The sequence below is a fragment of the Gouania willdenowi genome, chromosome 24, assembly GCF_900634775.1.
Source record: "Gouania willdenowi chromosome 24, fGouWil2.1, whole genome shotgun sequence".
Taxonomy (NCBI): Eukaryota; Metazoa; Chordata; class Actinopteri; order Blenniiformes; family Gobiesocidae; genus Gouania; species Gouania willdenowi.
This window is the reverse complement of record NC_041066.1, coordinates 23851956-23873751: the sequence shown is the minus strand read 5'-3', so window position 1 is coordinate 23873751 and position 21796 is coordinate 23851956. Positions and strand designations below refer to the sequence as shown.

Sequence of the window (21796 nt, the reverse complement as noted above, 5' to 3'; positions counted from 1 at the left end):
TTTTGTGTACGCACAGCACTTCAAGGATGACTGTTTCTGCAACCTTCACCAGTATAAAGAAGGATTTACAGAAAGACTTTGTCTGATTGAGGGTTCAATTCCTTCTATCTTTGGAGACGACGAACAGAGCACTTCGGTAAGCTGTAAATAACGCTAAAAAGTGTGATAAGACGTCCCTGTCATTGTTTTGTTAGCATTAGCAGTTGCACCGTCTTAATATGTTAGCGCTGTGTGTTCGTTTTAGATCCTTGATGATATGGCCTACGTGGTTTAGTTTAAGTTTAAAGTTTTCATTAGTCATTTCATTTTGCCGTTTTTGGCTCCAAAAAGACTGTATTAAAATGCATTTTGTGACGTTAGCTTGGCGCTAGCGTTAGCTCGGCGCTAGCGTTAGCTCGGCGCTAGCGTTAGCTCGGTGCTTGTGTTAGCTCACTTGTTAGGGTTCTGCAGGTTCATCATCTTCATTTTCATCTCGCTCCGCCGGGTCAGACTCTGGCTCAAACATGTAAAGCAACGTTGTTGACATTGTGTAAATAACATGTGAATAAACTTTTTCTGCGCCGCTACATAGCCATATCTCTTCTATCAAACTACAAAAATGGCCGAGCAGGGCGGAGTTGAACCTGGAGAGGGGGCGGGGTATGAAGTGTCTCATTTGCATTTAAAGAGACCGCACCAAAACGAGTTGCTCTCAGAAGCACATCAGAAAAGGGGGAGAAAAGGGGTCTGGGGAGCTATAATAATGAGGAATTCAGACCCAAGCAGTGCAGTTCCGCTTTATATAGACCACAACTGTATGATTTATATCTAAAAAGGAAGGATTTAAAACCATGATATGTCCCCTTTAAGCATTCCTAATGTTTTGGGCTCTTTTTACTATAGAGACACAATTATTATTACACACGGACCTCGATTTATATCAGATTTTGATTATTTATAAGACTTTTTCTGATGTTTTTTTTTTTGACGTGTGTCTGTGTGTAATTATAATATTACATTGTATATACTATATTATTACAGTTGTTTAAAGTTGTATAATGTATTATTGTGTGTTCTGTGACAAGAAAATATTGCACAGACTCACATGTCTGGTTAATATTACTGTAGTTAACCATTTGCTGGCCTTAAAGCGTTTCATCCTGCATTTCCTGACGGTTCCCTGGAGTGTTTCTTCGTGGTCATTCCTTGGATCGCTTTAATGTGGTTTCCCCCCGTTGACATCCATCACAGCCTCATGCAGCCATTGGCTCCTTGTTTGATGTGGGCTCTTTCTCTTTAATGGTCCAGAGTGAAGACGGACCAGACCAGGACAGTCCTGAGGAGGCGACGCCAGCGAGCCCCAGCAACAAGCCCCAGCGCAAGGCAGGACGACCGGGCAGGAAACGCAAGCAGCTGCTTCCTGTGAGTGCTGAAGCCACACTGTGGGCGTCTGATGGTGCTGCTGTGTCTGTGTTTCTGGTGTTTGAGATCTCACAGTGCAGGGGTTTGACTTAGAAGAAGGAATAGACTACATTTAATGAAAAAAGATTTAAAGATAATGAAACAGACATTCTAAACATGGCCAAAAATGAACCGAACAATGAGGTCAAATTAATATATTTCACGTTTGTTTACTTAGGATTTGTTTTGTTGACTCTCCATTGTAACTGTGGCTCATTAAGTTATTTTCAATCTTGTCATTTCTTGGTTGAAGCTTAAAGTCTCATTGGATTTTTTCATTTCTGTATGTCTTTGTTTTAGCAGCTATTTAGTATTTGGTTGGTCATTTGTTCTCTTGGTTTTTAGTTCTGTCTTTGTTAAAGGTCCATAATTACAGGACGACAAGTATGCTGCTTTTCACACATCTCCATTTGTTCTAAGAACCCCCATCAACATAATATTTGAGGTTTATTTTCCCAAACACGTCTGTTTTCTCGAGTTTTATCCCTCTGAAGTCACTTTCATGACGCTTCTAAAAACAGGCTGTTTTGGGTCCGTCGTGCTTATGCATGAGTGGGCGTGTCTGTAGACGCTGACTCCACACTACAGCTTTATTACCATAGCGATTTTCTTTTGCTATGTGCTATACACACACTCTTGTTACTCTTTTCAGCCAAAAAACTACACATTACAATAAAACACATGGACATTTAAGCAGTTATTGTGATTGTGAGTCAGACAAATGCTGCTTCAGTGTGCGTGTGTGTGTGTGTACGTGTGTAGAGTCAGTCATCTATTTCAAACACTCACTGGAGTGTTAAGCTGCTAAATCACTTTCTTGTCATCGTTACCTCTTCTAACTACAGGAATAGTCCATTTAAGATGATAATAATTTGTTTGGTCCAACCGCTGCGTCGCACTTCAGATCATGTCAAAGGCGATATGAGGCGGTGTATCGGCTACTAAAAATGGAACTGCTCCTTGGGCGCTACACCGTGGTTGCCCACTGCTCCTCAGGCAGGGGTTAGATGTAGAGAACACATTTTGTGTATGTAGCTTTACATATATGACAATAAAGTACAATATATATTCTATATTAAACCGCAGTGTTTGTTTTACCTGTGAGGTCATTTGAGTGGGAGGAGCTCAAATTCTTATAGAGTAGGAGGAGCCAGGATTACCAAGAGGAGGAGTTTCCGCGTTGTGAGAAAAATCCAACTGTCCCGTTTGGAGCTGACTTTTTACAAAATGTTTAATGACAAGGGAGGGAGGAAACAGAATCTTTTCAACTTTGACCCTCTGAATGAGGCTAAAGGAATGTATATCACCCACTTCAGGGTGTAATGTTTCCATGTCACATTACACCTTTCCGTTTCGTTTCTGTTTCATCATCTTTCCCTGTTTCCCTAAATCGTACCAAACATGCTAAATAGGGTTAATAAATAGTCAACTACTGTTAGTAATTTAACATTTTATTTTCTTCAGGGTTATATGTATGTAAATGGGTGGTTACGTTGATCTTACTTAAGTTTATGTTGACTTCAGCCACTTTGCTAAGACCCTCAGACATTTTTAGTCACAGGATAACACATTATGAATGGGATTATGGGAGAGATTGGGCATATTTCTCTGTCACATTTTTTAAACATTTAATCACCCGTTTTCTGGTAAAATAAGTGTGTAAATGCATGATGTCGTCCCACAACATGCATGTCATAGATTTAAAATGATATGAATATGTTTTTTTTCCATCCATTTTAACAAATATCAGATGTTGTTGTACTTCTGCATTAAAGCAGAACCGTCGCTGAAGAAATATCCCACATGTGCTCGTGACTTTTTCACATGTACCGGAAACTGACACAGGCGTGTGGAGAATAAATCACAGCTAGGCTACTTTATCAAGATGAAACAATGCTATCGTTGCTCCCTTTAATGGATCACAGCAACATAATCACAATAAAATAATAAAATAATACGTTTTCACTTATTTTTCTACAAAACACTGTTCATTGTATTTTCCCAAATACCTTGTTCTCGTAGGAGTTCTTTTTATTTTTCTTCCACAACTCCTCCTCGGCTATTTATGCAGCACTACGTTGCCCCTATGTCATCTGATAGGGACAATGTCAACGATGTGCAGTCGACCTTTTTTGGGGCCAAATTGTCAAGGTCAAGGTTGCGTCAAGTGTCAAAAACCAAAATTTTCCGTATCTCTACGAATAATTATCGTACAAGTTTGATGCTTACACTTATGAAAAGCTCATCTCAAGTGGAGTATTTATTTAACTGGACTGAAGCTGTATGGCCTACCAGTAAAAAAATTGGTAGGGGTCAAAGTTCATGACTTCACAAAAAAAAACTTTTTTCTCTATAACTTGGCCACAAATTGAGATCCAGTGCTCAGACTGGTACCATTGAACAACATTTCCTTTCAATGTGTGACCTTGACCTTTGCCAGGTAATATTTAAGGTCAAGGTCAGTCTTCTGTTTCTCCTGCATTATTACTTTCAATTTAATTAGTAGAAAGAACAAACTTGTCAACAAATCCAGATGCAGGTTTTCATTTTTGTCAATTTTTAATTGCCAAATACGTATTCCTCTTGTGAATACAAGTCTTGCCTAGTTTACATTGTAAATAAAAGTAAACATTAAAGCGACCCCATTTAAACTCCAGGCGACCCCACATGGGGTCCCGACTCCAAAGTTGAAAAACGCTGATTTAGTGGCTCCTGAATAGCTTTATTTCTATAGTTTTTTTTTATCATTTCCAGTCATCTCATGCCTGGGGTGGAACCAAGACTGACACTTTATTTTTGAATTTCCTCTCTCTCTCTCTCTCTCTCTCTCTCTCTCTCTCTCAAGTACCTTTAGTGCCATCTCGTACCCCTCGGGATACACGTACCCCCATTTGAGAACACTGCAATATACAATACCCTCCTAAGAGACAACTACTGTTTACTTTCCAGCTAAATAAATAAACAACTAAATAGAAGCAAAACGTACATCACTGATAACAAATCCTTAATTATAAGCCTTTTATTTTGTTGCCTTTGCTATTACACTGGAGTGACACACTTGACTTTATAGGTATATTAAATTTAATGACCTGCCCGTTGGTCATTGGATCATTGGAAAATGATTCAGGAACTGAATATAAACATAATGTCCTTTCCTTCATTTTCTTACATTTCTTCCAGCTGGCCTACAGCTCTCTGTTTCCCCTGTAGAAGAGGGGCTTTTGGTTTTGGCTGGTGGTGCAGACGTTTATGCACCATTTCTGCTCCCTTTTCAGTGCCTCACACTAACTCAGACTTGTGTGTAGTATAAGCTGGAGTAGATTGTACTGCCAGCCTGCGTAGCATTTCAGCTCTTACTTTGGTCGCTACGAGGCGAGCTGATTGAACACGTTTCCTCTGTGGCTTCTTCACCTTCACAGAGCCGCGTTAACGCTCACTCGTTACTTTCACTGACTTCATGTGTTTGGCAGGTGCCGTCCTCCATATTTCTTTCACCACTCGTCGGCTAATCCCCTCACACTGTGATGTAATGTTTCTCTAAACAGCTACACATACACACACACACACACACACCCAGTTAGGTACAAATGGGGTACTCGGAGTGCTCGCTGTGTTATCTGTAGGTGTGTGTACGCATGCGATACGTGTGTGTGCCTTGAAGAAGTAAAAACACTGGGACCCCACATCCCACAATGCATTGTGCAATATGAAATCAAAACAAACTTTAGAACCTTTTACATCTTTTTTTCTAGCAAATGATCTTCAGTTTATCAGAATCAGAAGTTCTTTATTTATCCCAGAGGGAAATTACTTGCATTTCAACACTAAACAAAGAAAGAGAAAGAAAAATGTACACATTACAGAAGAAAAAAATATTAATAATAATAATACAGATGAATACAATATTTTACAATATAATAATCTATGGGTTCTAGTGGTCCAATTGAACAGAAGTCCCTGAAAAATGTGTTCCTGCGCTGTTAATTTTCTCACTCTGGTAACAAATTTTTAACAGTTTATGAGGAAATTACTTTTTAAAGATGACATAGACTCAGTGAACGTGTACATGTTTCATTCCCGAGTATCTGGAAATGAACAACATGATTGTTGTTGTTCTCCCAGGTTTCTTTAATTAAACGTCATATACCCCAAGACATGTTAAATGTTGAATTAGGGAACAATATTGTTGAACTTGAACTTTTTCCATTTGAAAATGGTAGGAATTTTCAGCTCTAGCTTGCTTTTAATCAAAGTGAACCTGAACTAAACTAAGTTTGATATCCCTATTTTTACAGCATACCATGAAAAGAGGTGTTTTTTGATTTTGAAATAAGTGGAATGACTCATGATAATCCTAAACACAACAACTGATAGTTGTGATAACTGCAGTAGAAACAGAAACACACTTGTTGTGGTACGAGCAGGCAGAGGATGATCGGAAAAGCAGAAGATGGGTTTAAATATAATTAGTTACAGGAATCGTTGCTGTAAATGTCGAAGATGGAACTAAAGTTGCTAGAAATTAGGTTGACTGCACAATTAATACAAAAAAAAGTGTTTGTGTGGTTACTTGTGATGGAGCCAATGAAGTAGAGAGAGGAGAAAGTGCTGAGCCTCCCTCGTTATTAGCACTCAATAATTCAGTGTATGTGAAGGCTCTGTTGTAATTTCCTTTCTACGTACTGCTTGTGTCATCATTACATTGCATTACTCATTGACTCCTTTACATGTATGTACTGTCGCTTTTATCTCAGAATATTTGAAACTTTTTTCTTGAAATTCTTGCTTTAGTCCTAAAACAAGCGTGTGTGTTTGTATCTGCTTATGTGTCTTTACTGCCAGTGAAAAGATCCACAGCTCCTTTAAAGCACTTTCTTTGTCATTCATCTAAAATTACTCCCAGCTGGAAGACATTCACTGGTTTTGTTGGTTTTCTGTGATGGTTTTATTTCTAATTCTGGCACTGCTTCATATGCTTTAAGTTGATTTTTGGTAAATTATCACATTGTGTTCATAAATCAGTAAGAAACTGACTTAAAATGTGTGGCTGATGTCCAGAAAACACAGCTTGAAGAGCATTTTTTTTGAGTTGTGAACTATTGAGAAACATGGACCACAACATCCCTGCAAACTACACTTAAGTTAACTTATGGTCTTTCTCTTGTTTGGACTATAAAATGTGATAAATATCACACCGGACTTCTTTTTTTCTTTCTTTTTTACTTCAGAAAAGAGTGTGAGCATGTGTTGTTGTAATGCACTTTGATATCATGAAGGAACACAGGACACAAAGTGAACAAATGAGCTCATTTAACACATTTTCCAATGTAGCATTTAGTCCAATTATTAGATTTTTTAATCAGTATTGTATTTCCCTATTGAGAATCACTATAATATCTTCTCCATCTTCTTGGTTTTATTTCAAAGAATGAAATGGCTCAGGAAAGTATTTTTGTGCTCTAGGTTTTCTGAATAAATGTGCTCGTCTTTGGTTGTTGTTATAAGCTTTAGGACTATTACAGGTAACCTTTAAGCAACACAGCATCAGAGTCGTACAAAGGACATAAAGTCACAGAAATGTTGTCTTGCTTCAGCAGGAGGTGAAATAAAACTCACTTTGTTGCCTGCATTTCACAGCAGGAAGTGTGTTCACAGAGGCCGACTAATATACATACACGCTTCCTGCTCAGTGACAAGTGATGGGAAATTACACAGTGTTGCCAAAAAGATGACAGCAAGTGTAAGTACAGTAGTTTCTTTTGCAACGTTAATTCGTGTACCCTTTGTTCTTTTGTTATTCTGTTTTAAAACCAAATCAAAATAACAAATAAACGGTGTGGATGTTCTAGCTCATAAAAAGCTGCTCACATTTATGTTTTGTTGTGCTGTGTTATGGTCCATATAGTATCCAAATAAACAGGTGACTGTGGGGCTGGTGTGAGGAACAATAGATGTTAGAACTTCTACCATTTTTGCAAAAACAATTACACAGCTTTTTTTAGGGCAGTAAAAATATTTATTTTGCATGTTTTAATACCGTGAGCCACTAACGCCAGCCGTCAACACACACAGAAGTTGGTCACATATCATGTGCATGTTTTACATAACATCCATTTTTTTTGCTATTAATTTATGTATTAATAATCTTTCAATTCACCAGTTCATCAGTAATATGACTTAAGCTTTTTTTTGTCTGGGAGTAAAAGTCCACCCCCCTGTGTGTCCCCTCTGTGTGGTGAGGTGAAAACATGAAACTCTTGTCCTAGTTTCCCGTAAATATCCAAATATCACACAAACAGAACAAGATTTAAATTTAAAACAGAAAAACGCTGGTATTTCTGTTTTTTAATTTTTCTGTATTTCTGTTTTGGGTTTAAGTCAGTAAAACAAAATAATCGCTACATTTGTTTTTTATTTTGATTTGATTTTAAAAGGAATAACCAAAGAACGAAGGGTACATGGATTGACGTTTGATAAACAATGCTGACTTTTATTTTTTCTTCCTTTCCAAACGTTTTGGTTATTGTATTTATTCTCTGGTTGGTTAGTCAATGCTTTGAAAGGTTTGGTGAATTAAAGTTAAGCTAGTGTTTTGAGTTTGTCATTTAAGAAAGTGGCTTTTTAAGCATCTGTTTTTATATTCCAGTCGTGTTTTGGTAACAAGTTTATCAAATAATACATCCAATAAAATAGGCATCAAGTGCATTTCTGTAGTGAGAAAGTCTTTGTTTTCATACCTTGCTTTTATCATATTTATTTTTAAATGTACACTAATGAAATAAGTCAGCATTTTATAATATTTTTTTTTAGTCAAAAATCAAATGTTGAATTCATTTATTTGCTCCTGTCGCAGGTTTTGGACATTTTTTGAACCTATCATTAAGGATTTGAACTATTTCCTGGCTATTAGGACCTACCAACACTCATAATGGATGATAATTGCTCACACTTTCACATTTAAAAGTCACTCTTAGTTTCTAGAAAGTGGCAAAGAAGCCACAAAGAGCAAAAATCTGAAAGATTTTGTTAACTGTAAGGATTTCCAGAACAAGTTGCATTAAAAAATGAAAGTATACAAACAATAGTGATCAAATAAACACACATTAATACTCACTGAATCCACACTTCAGATAACTGGAGGTTGACGATACAATAGACCAGCAATGATTCAAACACTCCTTAAGTAGTGATGAAAGGCAATTAGGAGATAAAGAACACCTTGGTGGAAACAGGAGGGCGGAGGAAGATAACTCACTCCCTGAAGACGGTGATTTAGTCAAAACTGAAAAAATAAGATACCAAACTGAAGGCGGAGACCTAACTGTTGGACCATATAAACAACTGAAAACCTATTATGGAAAAATATAGACACATCAACCACTTTGCTCCTCTGTCCTGGTTTGCAATGATTGACCCTGTATTGTTTTATTTAAATGACTCTTTAAACAGTTTCATATTTCTTTTTTAGTTGTTTTTAACCATTTAGATAAACAACAAACAAAAATATATATATCTGCTGAGCTGAGACTTTAAAACATTGCTTTTCCTTGGTGACATTTACAAACAAAACAGCTTAACCTTCACAATTTCCTTTAATAAGCCTGAAATTACACATTTGAAATGACAAAAATGAGCGTGTTTAGGGTTGTTATAGGCTCTGAAAGGCCTTTTACTGTAACTACCAGAAGTGTTTGTAGGTCTAATTCACCCAGAGTGCATGTAAAAATGTTCTAGTTCATTTGAGAAAGTCTTCAGGCCCCTTTGGTCACCTGTCTTGTTCTCTTAACTTTTACTGGCCCACTCAGCTGCTCATTAATGCCTTTTAAAGGAAGCTGGCCTTGGTGTAGCCTTTGAGTTCCACATTCCCTCCTGTCTTCACTTTTTTAACTGCCACGTTTATGAGGTTAGCACATGTATGGACACAAAACACAGCGGGTACACATTTACAGATGCAGAGGGTTTGGCATCATTAAGGACGGTCTGTTAATGCAAAGAATTGGACTGCTGCGTTATTTATTCACAACCTATGTGTATATTTTATTTTACTTTGTGTGCAAAGAACTTTTACTTCTTAAGCTGTTTATTTTATTGCCCCCATATTCAGACATATTGTACATATGTACTGGTGGTGTAACAATGCATCGTTCCACATCGATACATCGATTAATCAATTAACGATCCAATTACATTGATGCACAATGAAAATAAAAGATTGTCATCTTTAAGATACGCTTTTATTTTGAAATTCATATAGCACGTCTGATCATCTGTGCCACCCTTTCCTGCGTGGAGATGGTGACATAATGTAGCAAATGCCACGCGACAACAAAGCCTTGCAACTCCTGCTGCCACAGTACACGGTACTATGTAGCCGCCGACCAGTAATGGTAACCTGAATGTGGAGCCAACCGCTATAAAACACCAACTAAGAAGTATCCCGAGAGCGGCACAGCACCTGCGTTGTTTACATTGTTGCTCGGCAAAGCGAGAAGTCAAGGAGAAAAATCCACGTGAAGAAAGAGATCAAATGATTGACTATATATCAACAAATGAAATAATAATAAAAGCGAAGCGCTATAGTAGTGATGCTGATTTGAAGATGATAAGAATTGGGTTGAAGAAGGTTGTTTTGGTAGGGGTTTAGCACATACGTGAGTGCACAGACACACAAACTGAGATCTGATACTTTCAGTATTTGGTCACTGCTCGTAAATGGGTTGATTTATAATAACTTCCCACAACAAACAGCGTCCGTTCATGTAAATAAACAGGACTACTGAATAACAAGTGTCTGGAAGTCCACTTGAGATGTTTATTTAATATTAGAGAAGAAATAATTCTATCAAAACCATATATTTAGCATTATTATCCGTGTAAGCTTCGTTCTTTGGTTATTCCGTTTTAAAACCAAATCAAAACAAATAAACCATGTGGTTATTTTTGTTTTACACAAATTCATCATATGGCCCTTAAAATACGTTTTTATACGTAGTTATATAACAGCGTGGCACCATTACCATGTCAATGTAAAACAATAATAGTATATTATTAATAATGACATGCCAGTGACACTTTTTTCTCCTTCTGGTTACAGTGAAATCAACTGTTTTTAAAGCCATTGTTTTGTATTATTAAAAACGTAACTACAAAAATAATAATTTAACAACTATTACTAGTATTTTTTATCACTCACACAATTCAAAGTCTAACACTTTGTTAAATGTTACAGAATGGTGTTTATACTGTTTATTTACTGCCTGATACCTGAAAAATAAAATGGTCAAATCATATTTCAGTTGTTTTTTGGGAGTTGATATACATGTAAATGATTGTGTGAGATAGGCGTATGATATCACATCATATCGATCACAGGCTTGTGAATTGAATCGAATCGAATCAAAATCGTAACGTGACAGACTTTGTGATACGGCAAACATTGTATCGCCATCCAAACATATCGACATCGTATCGTATCGTGAGGGTGATTTACACCCCTAATATGTACAGTAGGTAACTTATAATGTAAGATTCCTTCAATGAACTAGGAATGCACTTACTGGGAGATCATTTACTGACTACAATGAGTATAATAATGTACTTTTCTAAAGGCGATGCTGTAAGTCAGATGTGACGTCCTCGAGTTTCCACCTGTCACCCTCCAAAAAGCCGCCATTAAATAAGTGAATATAAAACAACATTTTTGACAGAAACATCATTCATTGCCGCATTTTTGTTTAACTTTAGACCTTGACTATGAATAAAGTATATACTAGATATGCAATGACATAAAAATTCTTGGTCGAAACCGAAAATGAGAAAACCAAGGCCGAAAACTGAAATACCGAAATAACTAGTTATGCCAATTATTAGCGGTAGTACCATTGCATTTCTGGGTATAATTATGTACTAACCTCACTAAAATCACAGTATTACAATTGTATAAATTTATAGTAAGGCTTCAAAGAATAAATCAATAAAAAATATCTATATGAATGTACATTTATTTAACTCTGACATTCCATTAATTCACAATAATAAAATAAAAACATAAATAGAATGTTTAACTATTCTTTAAATATTATTGTACAGACCTATAAGTTATTGATGAAAATCAGCTTCTCTGCTTTATTACAGTGAAGTCTGTTCCTGACTCTGTGAGCGTCTCCGAGCAGTGTCTCTGCATTCTTTGTGGCGTGCATCATTTCTTTTGCACGCTGCGTTAATCCCATCCAAGTAGTGATCTTTATAACGCAGGCCGAGAACAGTCATTAAGTGCAGAGGATTTCTGAAAACTCTAGAAAATGCTTTAATGCTCAGCACGTTTCCAGACACGCACGTGTTGACTGCGGAGTTTGAAACATCCTGTTTCAGTTTGTTGGTTCGGTGAATTAAAATGTACTTTTGGACCATTTTCTGATGAACATTTTTGGTGCATCACTAGTATATACATTTATTTTCTTTACTTGTCATGATCTAAAACTCTTTGATTTGACAACGTCGTCATAATGTTACCATCAATGAATAAAAAAGTACAAATTTCACTTTGAATAATTTTCTGTTTTTATTGATCATTGGCCACAGAATTTACATTTTATTATGATATGGGAGTGAGTCAGTCAGTCTTGCCCTGTTATGGGTTTTGTTTGTGTTCGTACTGTATATACAAAATGTTTCATATGTTCCAGATACTTAATCAATAACCAGTTTTTTCTAAAACAAGTGCTGGTCGTTATTGATGGTAAACTGTGTGTAGCTGTAAAGAGCCACAGCACAGTTTAGTTTTATGTGTTAATGAGGTTGTGGGTTCTTATTATGTTGATCCGATGCAGACGCACTCTGCTGAGCATATATCTGCTTTGTGTTGCACTAATTAGAGTTGGCTGCGCGCTCTTTGATTGCGAGCGGGTGCGTGTGTGTGTGTGTGTGTGTGTGTGTGTGTGTGTGTGTGTGTGTATGATTATTGCAACCATGCCGCTCTTTGATGCGTCTAGACGAGGTCGAGTAGCGGTTTTTCCTCAGACCCAGACTCTGTGGCCTGTGTGTTTCCCAGGAGATGGCGACCTCTGACCCCTGTGCAAACGCACCCCCCACTCCGCCCGACGAGCCAGAGGCGTCGCCCTCTCCTCGCAAGAAGCGAGGTCGCCGGAAGCTAGAGCAGACTGAGAGGAGCACAGGTATCACAGATAATGCAGGGATTCGTTTTGAATGTTCTCGACTCCCAAATTACATCCAGAGTTTTTGTCCGAGTTTTCAACGTCAAAAGCTTTAAAGAGTAACTAAGGCCCTGCTTTCTCCTGACCTGCCACTGGGAGGGAAATTCAAAAAATGCCTTGATTATGGGCGGGGCTTCAGGAGCAGTTAAGACACGGCCAGTCTATACCAGTGGTTCTCAAACTTTTTTGGCTTTAGTTCCCCCTTTCTATTATTTCTGAATCCAAGCCCCCCCCCCTTTGTCCGACGACAACATTTAGCTTTGAAAACTATTTAAAAACAACTATAGATCATAATAAACGAGTGATAACACACACCTTAAAGAATCTCATTTTATAAAAAAGTGGAAAGAAACAGTATTTAGTGCAGTGGTTTAGTTTTGGATTGTGACCCCGTTTTAATATCAAGTATTTCTGTTTTAAGTGTTTTGAAAGTATAGAAATACAGTTGTATAAGATTGTGTGTTGTTTTAATTTAAAAAAGAAAAGAATAATAATTAAAACATTTCAGAAATCTATTTAAATTTTTCAGAAATTTCAGGCAACCCCACATGGGGCCTGACCCCAAGGTTGAAAAACACTGATTTAGTGCCTCCTGAATAGTTTTTATCATTTCTGGTCATCTCACGCCTGCACTGGGACCAAGACTGACAATTTATGTGTTAATTTTCCTCTCTCTTTCTCTCTCTCTCTCTCTCTCTCAAGTACCCCCTGTAGTTTCATCACGTACCCCTCGGGGTAAATGTACCCCCATTTGAGAAACACTGGTCTATACTATAAAATCGCCAATGATCAATCTATGCTCCGCTAACTAGCTACTCATTACTCCATATACCTTTCTATTCACTCTCCTCTCAATCCAACCTACTCATCACAGATTGTAGAGCCCACAGGTGATAGTTTTTATAAAAGGGGCGGGGCTAACAGTGCTTGTTTGTGACGCAAGATGGTCCCAAACGTCAAATGATCTTGTTTTCAGCCAATAGCAAAAAATCCTGGTTTCAATCCATAGAGGGCAGTCTCTCTGACATTTTGCAACTAAATTTAAATAATTTGACTAAAACGTTGAGATTTGGACCAGGATCAATTAAGAGCACTACTTCATACACAAATACATTTGTTTTCAAAAAAGTGGTTTTGGGGTTTAGTTACTCTTTAAGTAAATCTGTACAAATGAACCCTCACGATCTCTCTTCTAATGCAGACGAGCCAGATGATAGGAACTGCGACTCTCCTAGAGAGGTGAGAAAGTGTCTCATTTCACTTCGGAAAAACCTAAAGTGCGTGTAGAACTCCATTAAAAAAAAAAAAAAAAAAAAAAAAAACCCCGTAATGTGTGTGTGTGTGTACAGGGTGAGGCTGGGAGGTTGCGAAGGAGACCCGTCCCCAGAGTGACTTTCCAGGCTGGAGATCCGTTCTACATCAGCCGTAGGCAGAGAGATGAATGGATGAGCCGCTGGAAGATCGAGGTGGGAGACCAAACAGCGTCTGTGACCACGGTTACATCATGTTTTTTCATTCGGAATGTATTATTCCGAATTAAATTATTTGGAATTAAAGTATTCTGCTTCGTGTTTACATAGAAATAGTTATTCCGAATTGAGGTTTACATGGAAAACACGTTTATTTGGCTTTTTTGAATTCCGCTTTAGGTCTGGGGGTTGGGAAGGGTTCTGATTGGACAGGGGGCGAACGTGACGTATTCACGTCTATTGGAAAAAAACCACTACGAACCTTTTCTTTTCGGCTACAACATAAGCTGTGTTTTCATAACAGATTTTTGCAAAATAAAAACGATATTTCTAAATGCCGACAAAGTATAATTGCGCTTTGAATGTGTTTCCATTGAACGTTGTTTTGGGGGGGAGCCTCGCAACTCCTTGTGAAATCTCATCCCGTGAGACTTCGCTGTAGAAAGATGGACGCTTCAAAACTCCTGATTATTTTGTTGTTTCACGTCTAATGTGGCACTAATAATTTTAAAGAATAATACTAAGAAATGTCTGGGTCTCCTCTTCTGTCCACATGTACCGCATTATGTTTTCTCAGAGAGCAGTGGTCATGTGACCTGGTACTCCTCATGAAAGCGTAAAAGCTTTTGAGTGATATTTGAGTGTTTTTTTAATTGTTTTTATTACGCTATTTAGATTTTGTGCATTTCCAAAGGTAATGGAAACACAGCTATAGAAGACCACATAATAACTATTTTCACTTTTATTTTGATTGTAGTTTTGAAGCAGCAGCTTGACAAAAACATACTGTTTCACTTTGGTCAGCTGAGCAGGAGAAGGAGATAGAAGACGTACTTTAGCTAATCAAAGCCAACGGTTACTGCTCTACCTTCATCTACAGGGTTTTGAGTGGAATGAAAACTTTCGGATGACCCGCGCGTCATTGGTGAAGCTGTGTGGTCTTGTGCGGGGCTTCATGTCCCAGATGAAGCCTGTTTCATTTGCCAACGTCTGTGTGAATGTCCATGTTTATGCTTCCGTTCATCCTGTCTTTTCATTAAGTATATAGTCTCGGCTTGAGTTCAAAGCTTGCTTCGGATGGCCATCTTGGATTATGTCGTCACCAGCACGTCATGGTGACAGGACGTGTATGTGCAGAACGACCGGAATTCCTTTTTAAGCAGAATTAAACATATACAAGATGGTGGAATCAAATCAGAAAACCCATCAGCTTATTTTGGATTTAAGTTTATTTTAGAATGACCATTTTCTTTCGGAATAAGGTGTTTACAAGGTCAGTTTGAAGAGGATTTATTTTTATTCTGAATTAATGGGAAGTTAAAGCTATCAGGTAAACATAGCCTGTCTTTGGACGGGGTTTTGTTTGTGGACACTTTGCTTCAGTAAGCGTAAGAGAACCATTCAAAAGCAAAGCAGGGCTGGTTTGCTTTGTTCAGACTTCAGCGGTGAAACCAAAGCGTCCGTTTTGAACAAACCTTTTGTCACTGCCTATTTGCTTCTGCGTGACCGTTAGAATATCCTGTCAGTTACAGCTCACAGGTACTACTGGTAGTGACACTGCTTCGTTGGGGGGATTAAAATGGTTGACAAAAGTGTTTAAAATCCAGTAAAATTTCAAGCCTAAAATATAAAGTAAACAACAAAATCCTCAATCTCTATTTAAAAATGGAGAGACTGTTGGTGTCAAACGTATTTTAGTTCAAGGACTAAATACGTACCAGTTGCTCTCAAGTGGGCCTCAAATTTTAGGCGGGAAAACGAGCAATTTCATCATTGTTCTTCCCTATAAATATATGTAAAATAATGGAAGGTACAAACCTTGAGTTTGTGACCAATGTTTATTCAGTTTTAGTAGCGCTGCTACTACTCTCCCACATCACTCTTTTTTAGCTAAAAAATAGCAAAAACAGACCACAGTACCCCTTTTCTGCTATTTTTGTGTGGCCGTGTTTCCAAAAGAAGTTGATCTTACTTTTATGTTGTCCATTTTTGTGGTAACGGAGTGGAAATACCTTCATGATTCAACCCCCATGTTGAAATATTGTGGATATACAGTATATTGGATTTATGTATTTGGAAGGGCTGAATTACTTGGTATTTTTACACAATGATTCATGTTTTATGTAATTTCGACTTTATCCTTGCGGGCTGAATTTGATGCTCTAAAGGGCCGGATTTGGCCCCCGGGCCTTGAGTTTGACACACGTGATTTACAGTTTTTAAGTCATTTATTCCAGATATGTGGAGCAGCCTTGTCGTCTTTAGTTCTGACTCTGGGGATGGAAAGTTGACCCATTTCTGACGACCTGAGCGCTCCAGCTGGATCTTAAATGTTGAATTGAGTTCTTTGCATGGATTAATAGATGGATGGTTAGATGTTTTGTGCAACGTTTTTAAACATTGTTCTATAGGATTCCTTTACATTAGCTCCATGCTTTCCATGGAAATCTTCTTTTTAAACAAAGCTGTTTTATATCAACCATATGTTCACTGGGATCAAGCCCCAGTATGCCCCATTTTTTCTGAGCAGTTTGCATTGAAATTAGATCTGTGTCCCATTAGAGCAACCCCAACAACTGAGGAAATCACTCTTTAATGAGGTGAATTACACACCTTGGCTTTGGGACTCACCATCACTGCTTAAAGGAACCGTCCATTGTTTTTACAAGTTTGGCCTAAAATCTTTGAAATTTACTTATTAGTAGATAAATGCCTAAAGAACACATTATTTTGCACAATATTAGTTTATGTTCCTTTTATAAATGGAACTATTTTACAGTTTTAGAGCCTGTGTTCCTCCATCTTGAAATCACGTGATTGATGACATCACAGGGCCCCACTGCCTGTAAACATCCCATTGTTTTCTATTGGAGTGAAACATTCATACTGATTTTTACATCATTTAGTAGCTTTTTAGATTATTTAGCTGCTTTTTAGATTATTTAGCTACTTTTTTAATAATGATAATAATAATAATAATATAAATACATTTACACCTTAGGACACCTTATAAGCAGAGTTAAAAAGATAGCAATATAAAACAAAGAATTACAAAGCAGGGTTAAAAACAAACAATATAAGACAAAAAATAGAGATTTAGAAGGAGATAATTAACAGTTTTACATTACATTTAGCTGCTTTTTTTTAGATCTTTTAGCAGCTTTTTAGATAATTTAGCAGCTTTTTCAGTCAATATGACAACTTTTGCTGATTTTGGTTGCTCTAAATAAACAGCAAAAGCTAAAGATGCTGATGTAAACCTCTTTTTTTACCAAAAGAGGATAAAAACAGTTCAAAATCTGTGAGCGCAGGGGGCGAAAGTTCCAACTCTGTAGTTTGGTTGCTGACAGTGAAGCAGAGAAGAAGAGCTCTCTTAAGGGACCTTTACTCTCCCTTAAACAATGAGCAGCTAATGCTGAAGTCCCATTTTTAAGAACAAGCAAAGGCCCAAAAATAAAGTGATGAAATGTGGTACAATTGTAACCTGAGATCACAGATGTTTGACTTTGAATCATCTGCCTTTTTAAATGAGAGCCACAAAGTAGAGTTATTGTAAATATATACTTTAAATTGCAACTTTAAAAGTAAGTTATTAAATACAGTTTTTAGGAAATGGTGTAAAACAACTATTATATGAATAGAATAAATATAAAAATACTATAATTGTATATAGAATATAAAAGAAATAATGCCATCCAGCTTACGAACTACCAAATATTGTTCCATGACCTACTTTGGTGTACTGAAAAAACAGTTACGAACTCTTGCCATATAGTAGTGTTTTTTAATTGAACACTGTATCATCCTAACTAATCAATTACCAATAAATGTAAAAAACTCAGGCGGTAACTTTACATCAGTTTGTGAGGCTGAACGGAGGAACAGGATGTGTTTCTGTGGTCATGAATGAACTGCAGTGAATTGACTCGTGCGTGGGAAATCAAAAGCATGAGAGTATGAGAGAGAACCCAAGTTAGTTCCTGAGTGAAACCACACTCAGTGAGTGCAGCTTCCTCTTCCTCCTGTGTGAACTTGTTCTGCTGCAGCCAGTCTGTCAGAGAAAAGTCCCAAAAATGTGACGGGGAGGCCATAGAGGAGCATAAGACCAACTTAAAAATACAAAAATTGTTCCCAGGGACATCGTCAATGATGAATGGGTGTAAAACATCTTCACATAAATCACATGAAAGGAAGCAGCTAAATGAAAGTGTGCTCTTAAATGATTGCTTGTTTGAGTTTTGGTGAAAAGGCCAAAAACATTCACACACATAATTTGATACTAGGACTGACAGACTTAGAGATGTGACATATTTTCCTTTTGTTTTCATCTTTCGCAAAATAAAAAGCCATATTTCTAAAATTGTGCTATAATCATTGTACCCTTTGTTCTTTTGTTATTTTTTTAAAATCAAAATCAAAATAACAAATAAACAGTGTGGTTATTTTGTTTTACTGATTTAAAAAAAACAGAAATACAGAAAAATCAAAAACCAGATAAGCAGCGTTTTTCTGTTTTGAAAAAAAATCTTGTTCTGTTTGTGAGATATTTGGATATTTATGGGGAAAATAGAGCGGGAAACTGAAGTCCACTACACCTGGTTTCCCTCCCCAGGTCCTGGACCAGGTCTCCTCACACAATAGGACTGTTTAGGATTTATTACAGCAATTTTCTGGTCCTGCTCATGTTTTCATTCAGTCTGTGGATGAATAAAAAGCTGCTCACGTTTATGTTTTATTTTATGGTGTTACGGTCCAAATAGTATCCAGATAAACTGGTGACTGACGATCGACTGTGAGGAACAATAGATGTTGGAACTGCTACCATTTGACACTTTTGCAAAAACTTTTTAGCTCTTTAGCTTTTTTGAGGACGGAAAGAATCTTTATTTTGCACGTTATAATATCGCTAGCCACTAACGGCAGTCATCAATACACACAGAAGTTGATCACAAGAAACAAGGATCACCAGTAGATTCATTTCACCACTGCTGGTTCCTTTAATCACATATCATGTGTTCTTTTCGTAATACCATTTTTTGTTTTTATTTATTTATGCATTAATAATGTTTCTATTCACCATTTCATCAGTAATGTGACTTATGCGTTGCTTCTTTTTTGTCAGGGAGTAAAAGTCCGCCCCCCTGTGTGTCCCTTCTGTGTGGTGAGATTAAAACATGAAGCACTCGTCCTAGTTTCCCGTAAATATCCAAATATCACAAAAACAGAACAAGATTTTAAAACGGAAAAATGCTGATTTCTGGAAAAAATCTGTGACCGCAGAGGGGCGACATTTCCAACTCTGCTGTTTCGTAGACGGCATGAAGACTTAAATCATTAAATAAAATGTTCAACCATTTGTTACAAGAACACCGGTTCTTTGCAACAGACAGATTCTACTTGGGTCAGCATTAATGAGCAGCAGTGGATCCTGGTTGCCTGTATGTATATGCACGGAGCTCTTCTTCTCTTCTTCATGCCATCTACGAAACAGCAGAGTTGGAACTGTCGCCCCCTGCTGTCACAGATCTTTTTGGCTTATGGATTTTGTTTATCAAATTTTGGTAAACAAAAGAGGTTTATATCGACTTTTTTTTTTACTTTTACTGATTTTTAGAGCAACCCGAAGCAGCACAAGTTGTTATTTTGACTAAAAAAGCTGCTAAATGATCCTGAATGCTTCACCTCCTATAGAACTCAATGGACTAAAATTTATACATTTGTAAAATTAGTGGAGGATCCCTTTAAAAGAAAAGCTTGAGCAGTACCTAATACAGGGATTCTCAACCTTGTGGTTAGGATTTGGGTTCAGAAGACATATTGGAAGGGGGTCACCAATTGCCTTCAAGAAACTAAGAATATTTTACAATTTGAGCTCATTTTGTTTATTTTTACCCTTTTTCTGCAACTACACCAAACTTGCCATATTTTAACCTATTTTCATCACCTTTTCTTGCCATAATTTTGCTCCTTTTAATGCATTTTTGCAACATTACTCCCATTTTTGACACTTCTACATCAAATTTAATTACCTTTTCTGCAAATTTTTTCCACTTTCAAGACATTTTTGGCACTTTAAACCCTTTCCACCACTTTTCCACCTAATATGTTGACCCATTGTTGTCACTTTTAACTTCTTTTCACCATATGTCTTAGTTATTTTCTTTTTTTTTTTCAGTTTTTGTTCACTCAAATTTGCAACTTTTAATCAATTTCTGTGGTTTTTAAAATCCCATTTCACCATCTTTTCCACCAATTGTTGTCACATTTAACCCATTTTATTTCCAATTAAAATATGGATTTACATCTTTAAGATGACTATATGCTATGGCCTAAATAATAATAAACTTTCTGGATAACAGTTGATATTATTCAGATAGATAAATTAATAAATGTGGTTATCACAGATTTATAGAACAATGGATGATCATTTTGTTGATTTTATGGTTGGGCCCCAAAAAGCACTTCCCCCACGAGTTGAGAACCACTGTTTTCATTAATTAATACATTTGTGTAAACCTAGCTTTAAATTCTTCATTATTTCAACCTGTGCAGGGAGTTCAGCCATGTATTAATAAACTTTCATATCTTAAAGTAAAGATTAAAGTGATTTTCTTCAGTTGATGCAGACACAGTATGTTATATATAAAATGGTAAATCACTGTTAATCAACCAACCTAATGAGTAAATGTGTGAAAGAATGGAAGATACAGTCAGCGCAAGGAGATCATGTGGTTAAGGAGAAATAAAAAAAGAAAAGGAAAAGAGGATTGAAGTGTAAAGAGAGTCTGGCAACAGCAAAAAAAGGAGTTACAGTGAGATGTAAATCAAAAAGACAGATGTTGACAAAGTGAGAGGGCGGGAAAGTGTGCATGTGTGTGTTACTGCGCACGAGTGTGTGTTTGAATGAGAGCGAGAGGGTGAAATCCGTGTAGCTGGTGGGGTTAACTATTTCCAGGCGTGTGTGTGTGTGTATGTCTCCTGAATTGCAGCCAGCTGTTAGCAGCCTCCTCGCTATCGCTTCATTCTGACTGCAAAGTCAAAACAAGGACGATCTTTTACTTTAAGAGCTAAAAATGTGGAAAAATGTGCTACATTTTCACACGTTTAACCAGTCACAGCCTGAATAAGTACAAGTGTAGTTTGTTCCTCAAATGGAATAACACATCCACGATAGGAGGAGCATTAGTTTACATCTCTTTTACATACTCTACACACATTTCTGTTTATCTTCATTTCATTACAACCAACCTTTTAAGGTCAATTCTAGGATCATATTGAGCATTTTCTTTGTTCACTCACATAAAAATGGAGAAATGACATCAGTAATACATAAATACGGTAAATGACCGAAATCCTGAGTTACACAAAAAATGCTTTGGCAAATCAGCAAAAGTTCCTCCTAAAACTTGACAACGATCAATATCAAATGAAACAAAAAGCATTAATTCATGACAAATGTCTCCATTTGACTTTACTTTCACTGTATTTTTATTTATCAAACTCATTTTACTTGGGACACACACACACACACACACACACACACGTTTAAGTGGGTTGGAGCAAAAAAATACAGACTTTTTTGGGAATAAAGAGTAATTAAAAAAAAATACTCAAATTTTGTGTTTAAATGTTTTTATAAATTTCACTTAGAATGTTCCAGTTGTAAAACATGAA

The 21796-nt window shown here is 36.9% G+C and overlaps 1 protein-coding gene across 4 annotated transcripts in view; it reads left to right on the top strand.

Annotated features, from left to right (window-relative positions):
- Positions 1 to 21796, top strand: part of LOC114457540 (DNA (cytosine-5)-methyltransferase 3A-like) — a 53036-nt gene that overhangs the window by 9366 nt on the left and 21874 nt on the right. For 2 of the 4 annotated variants that reach the window (XM_028439474.1, XM_028439473.1), the window contains exons 3-6: positions 1288 to 1401; positions 12491 to 12614; positions 13855 to 13892; positions 14003 to 14119. In XM_028439474.1, the coding sequence (XP_028295275.1) occupies positions 1288 to 1401; positions 12491 to 12614; positions 13855 to 13892; positions 14003 to 14119 (393 nt within the window). The remainder of the gene's footprint in view (positions 1 to 1287; positions 1402 to 12490; positions 12615 to 13854; positions 13893 to 14002; positions 14120 to 21796) is intronic. The other 2 variants (XM_028439475.1, XM_028439476.1) reach the window with 2 other exon arrangements.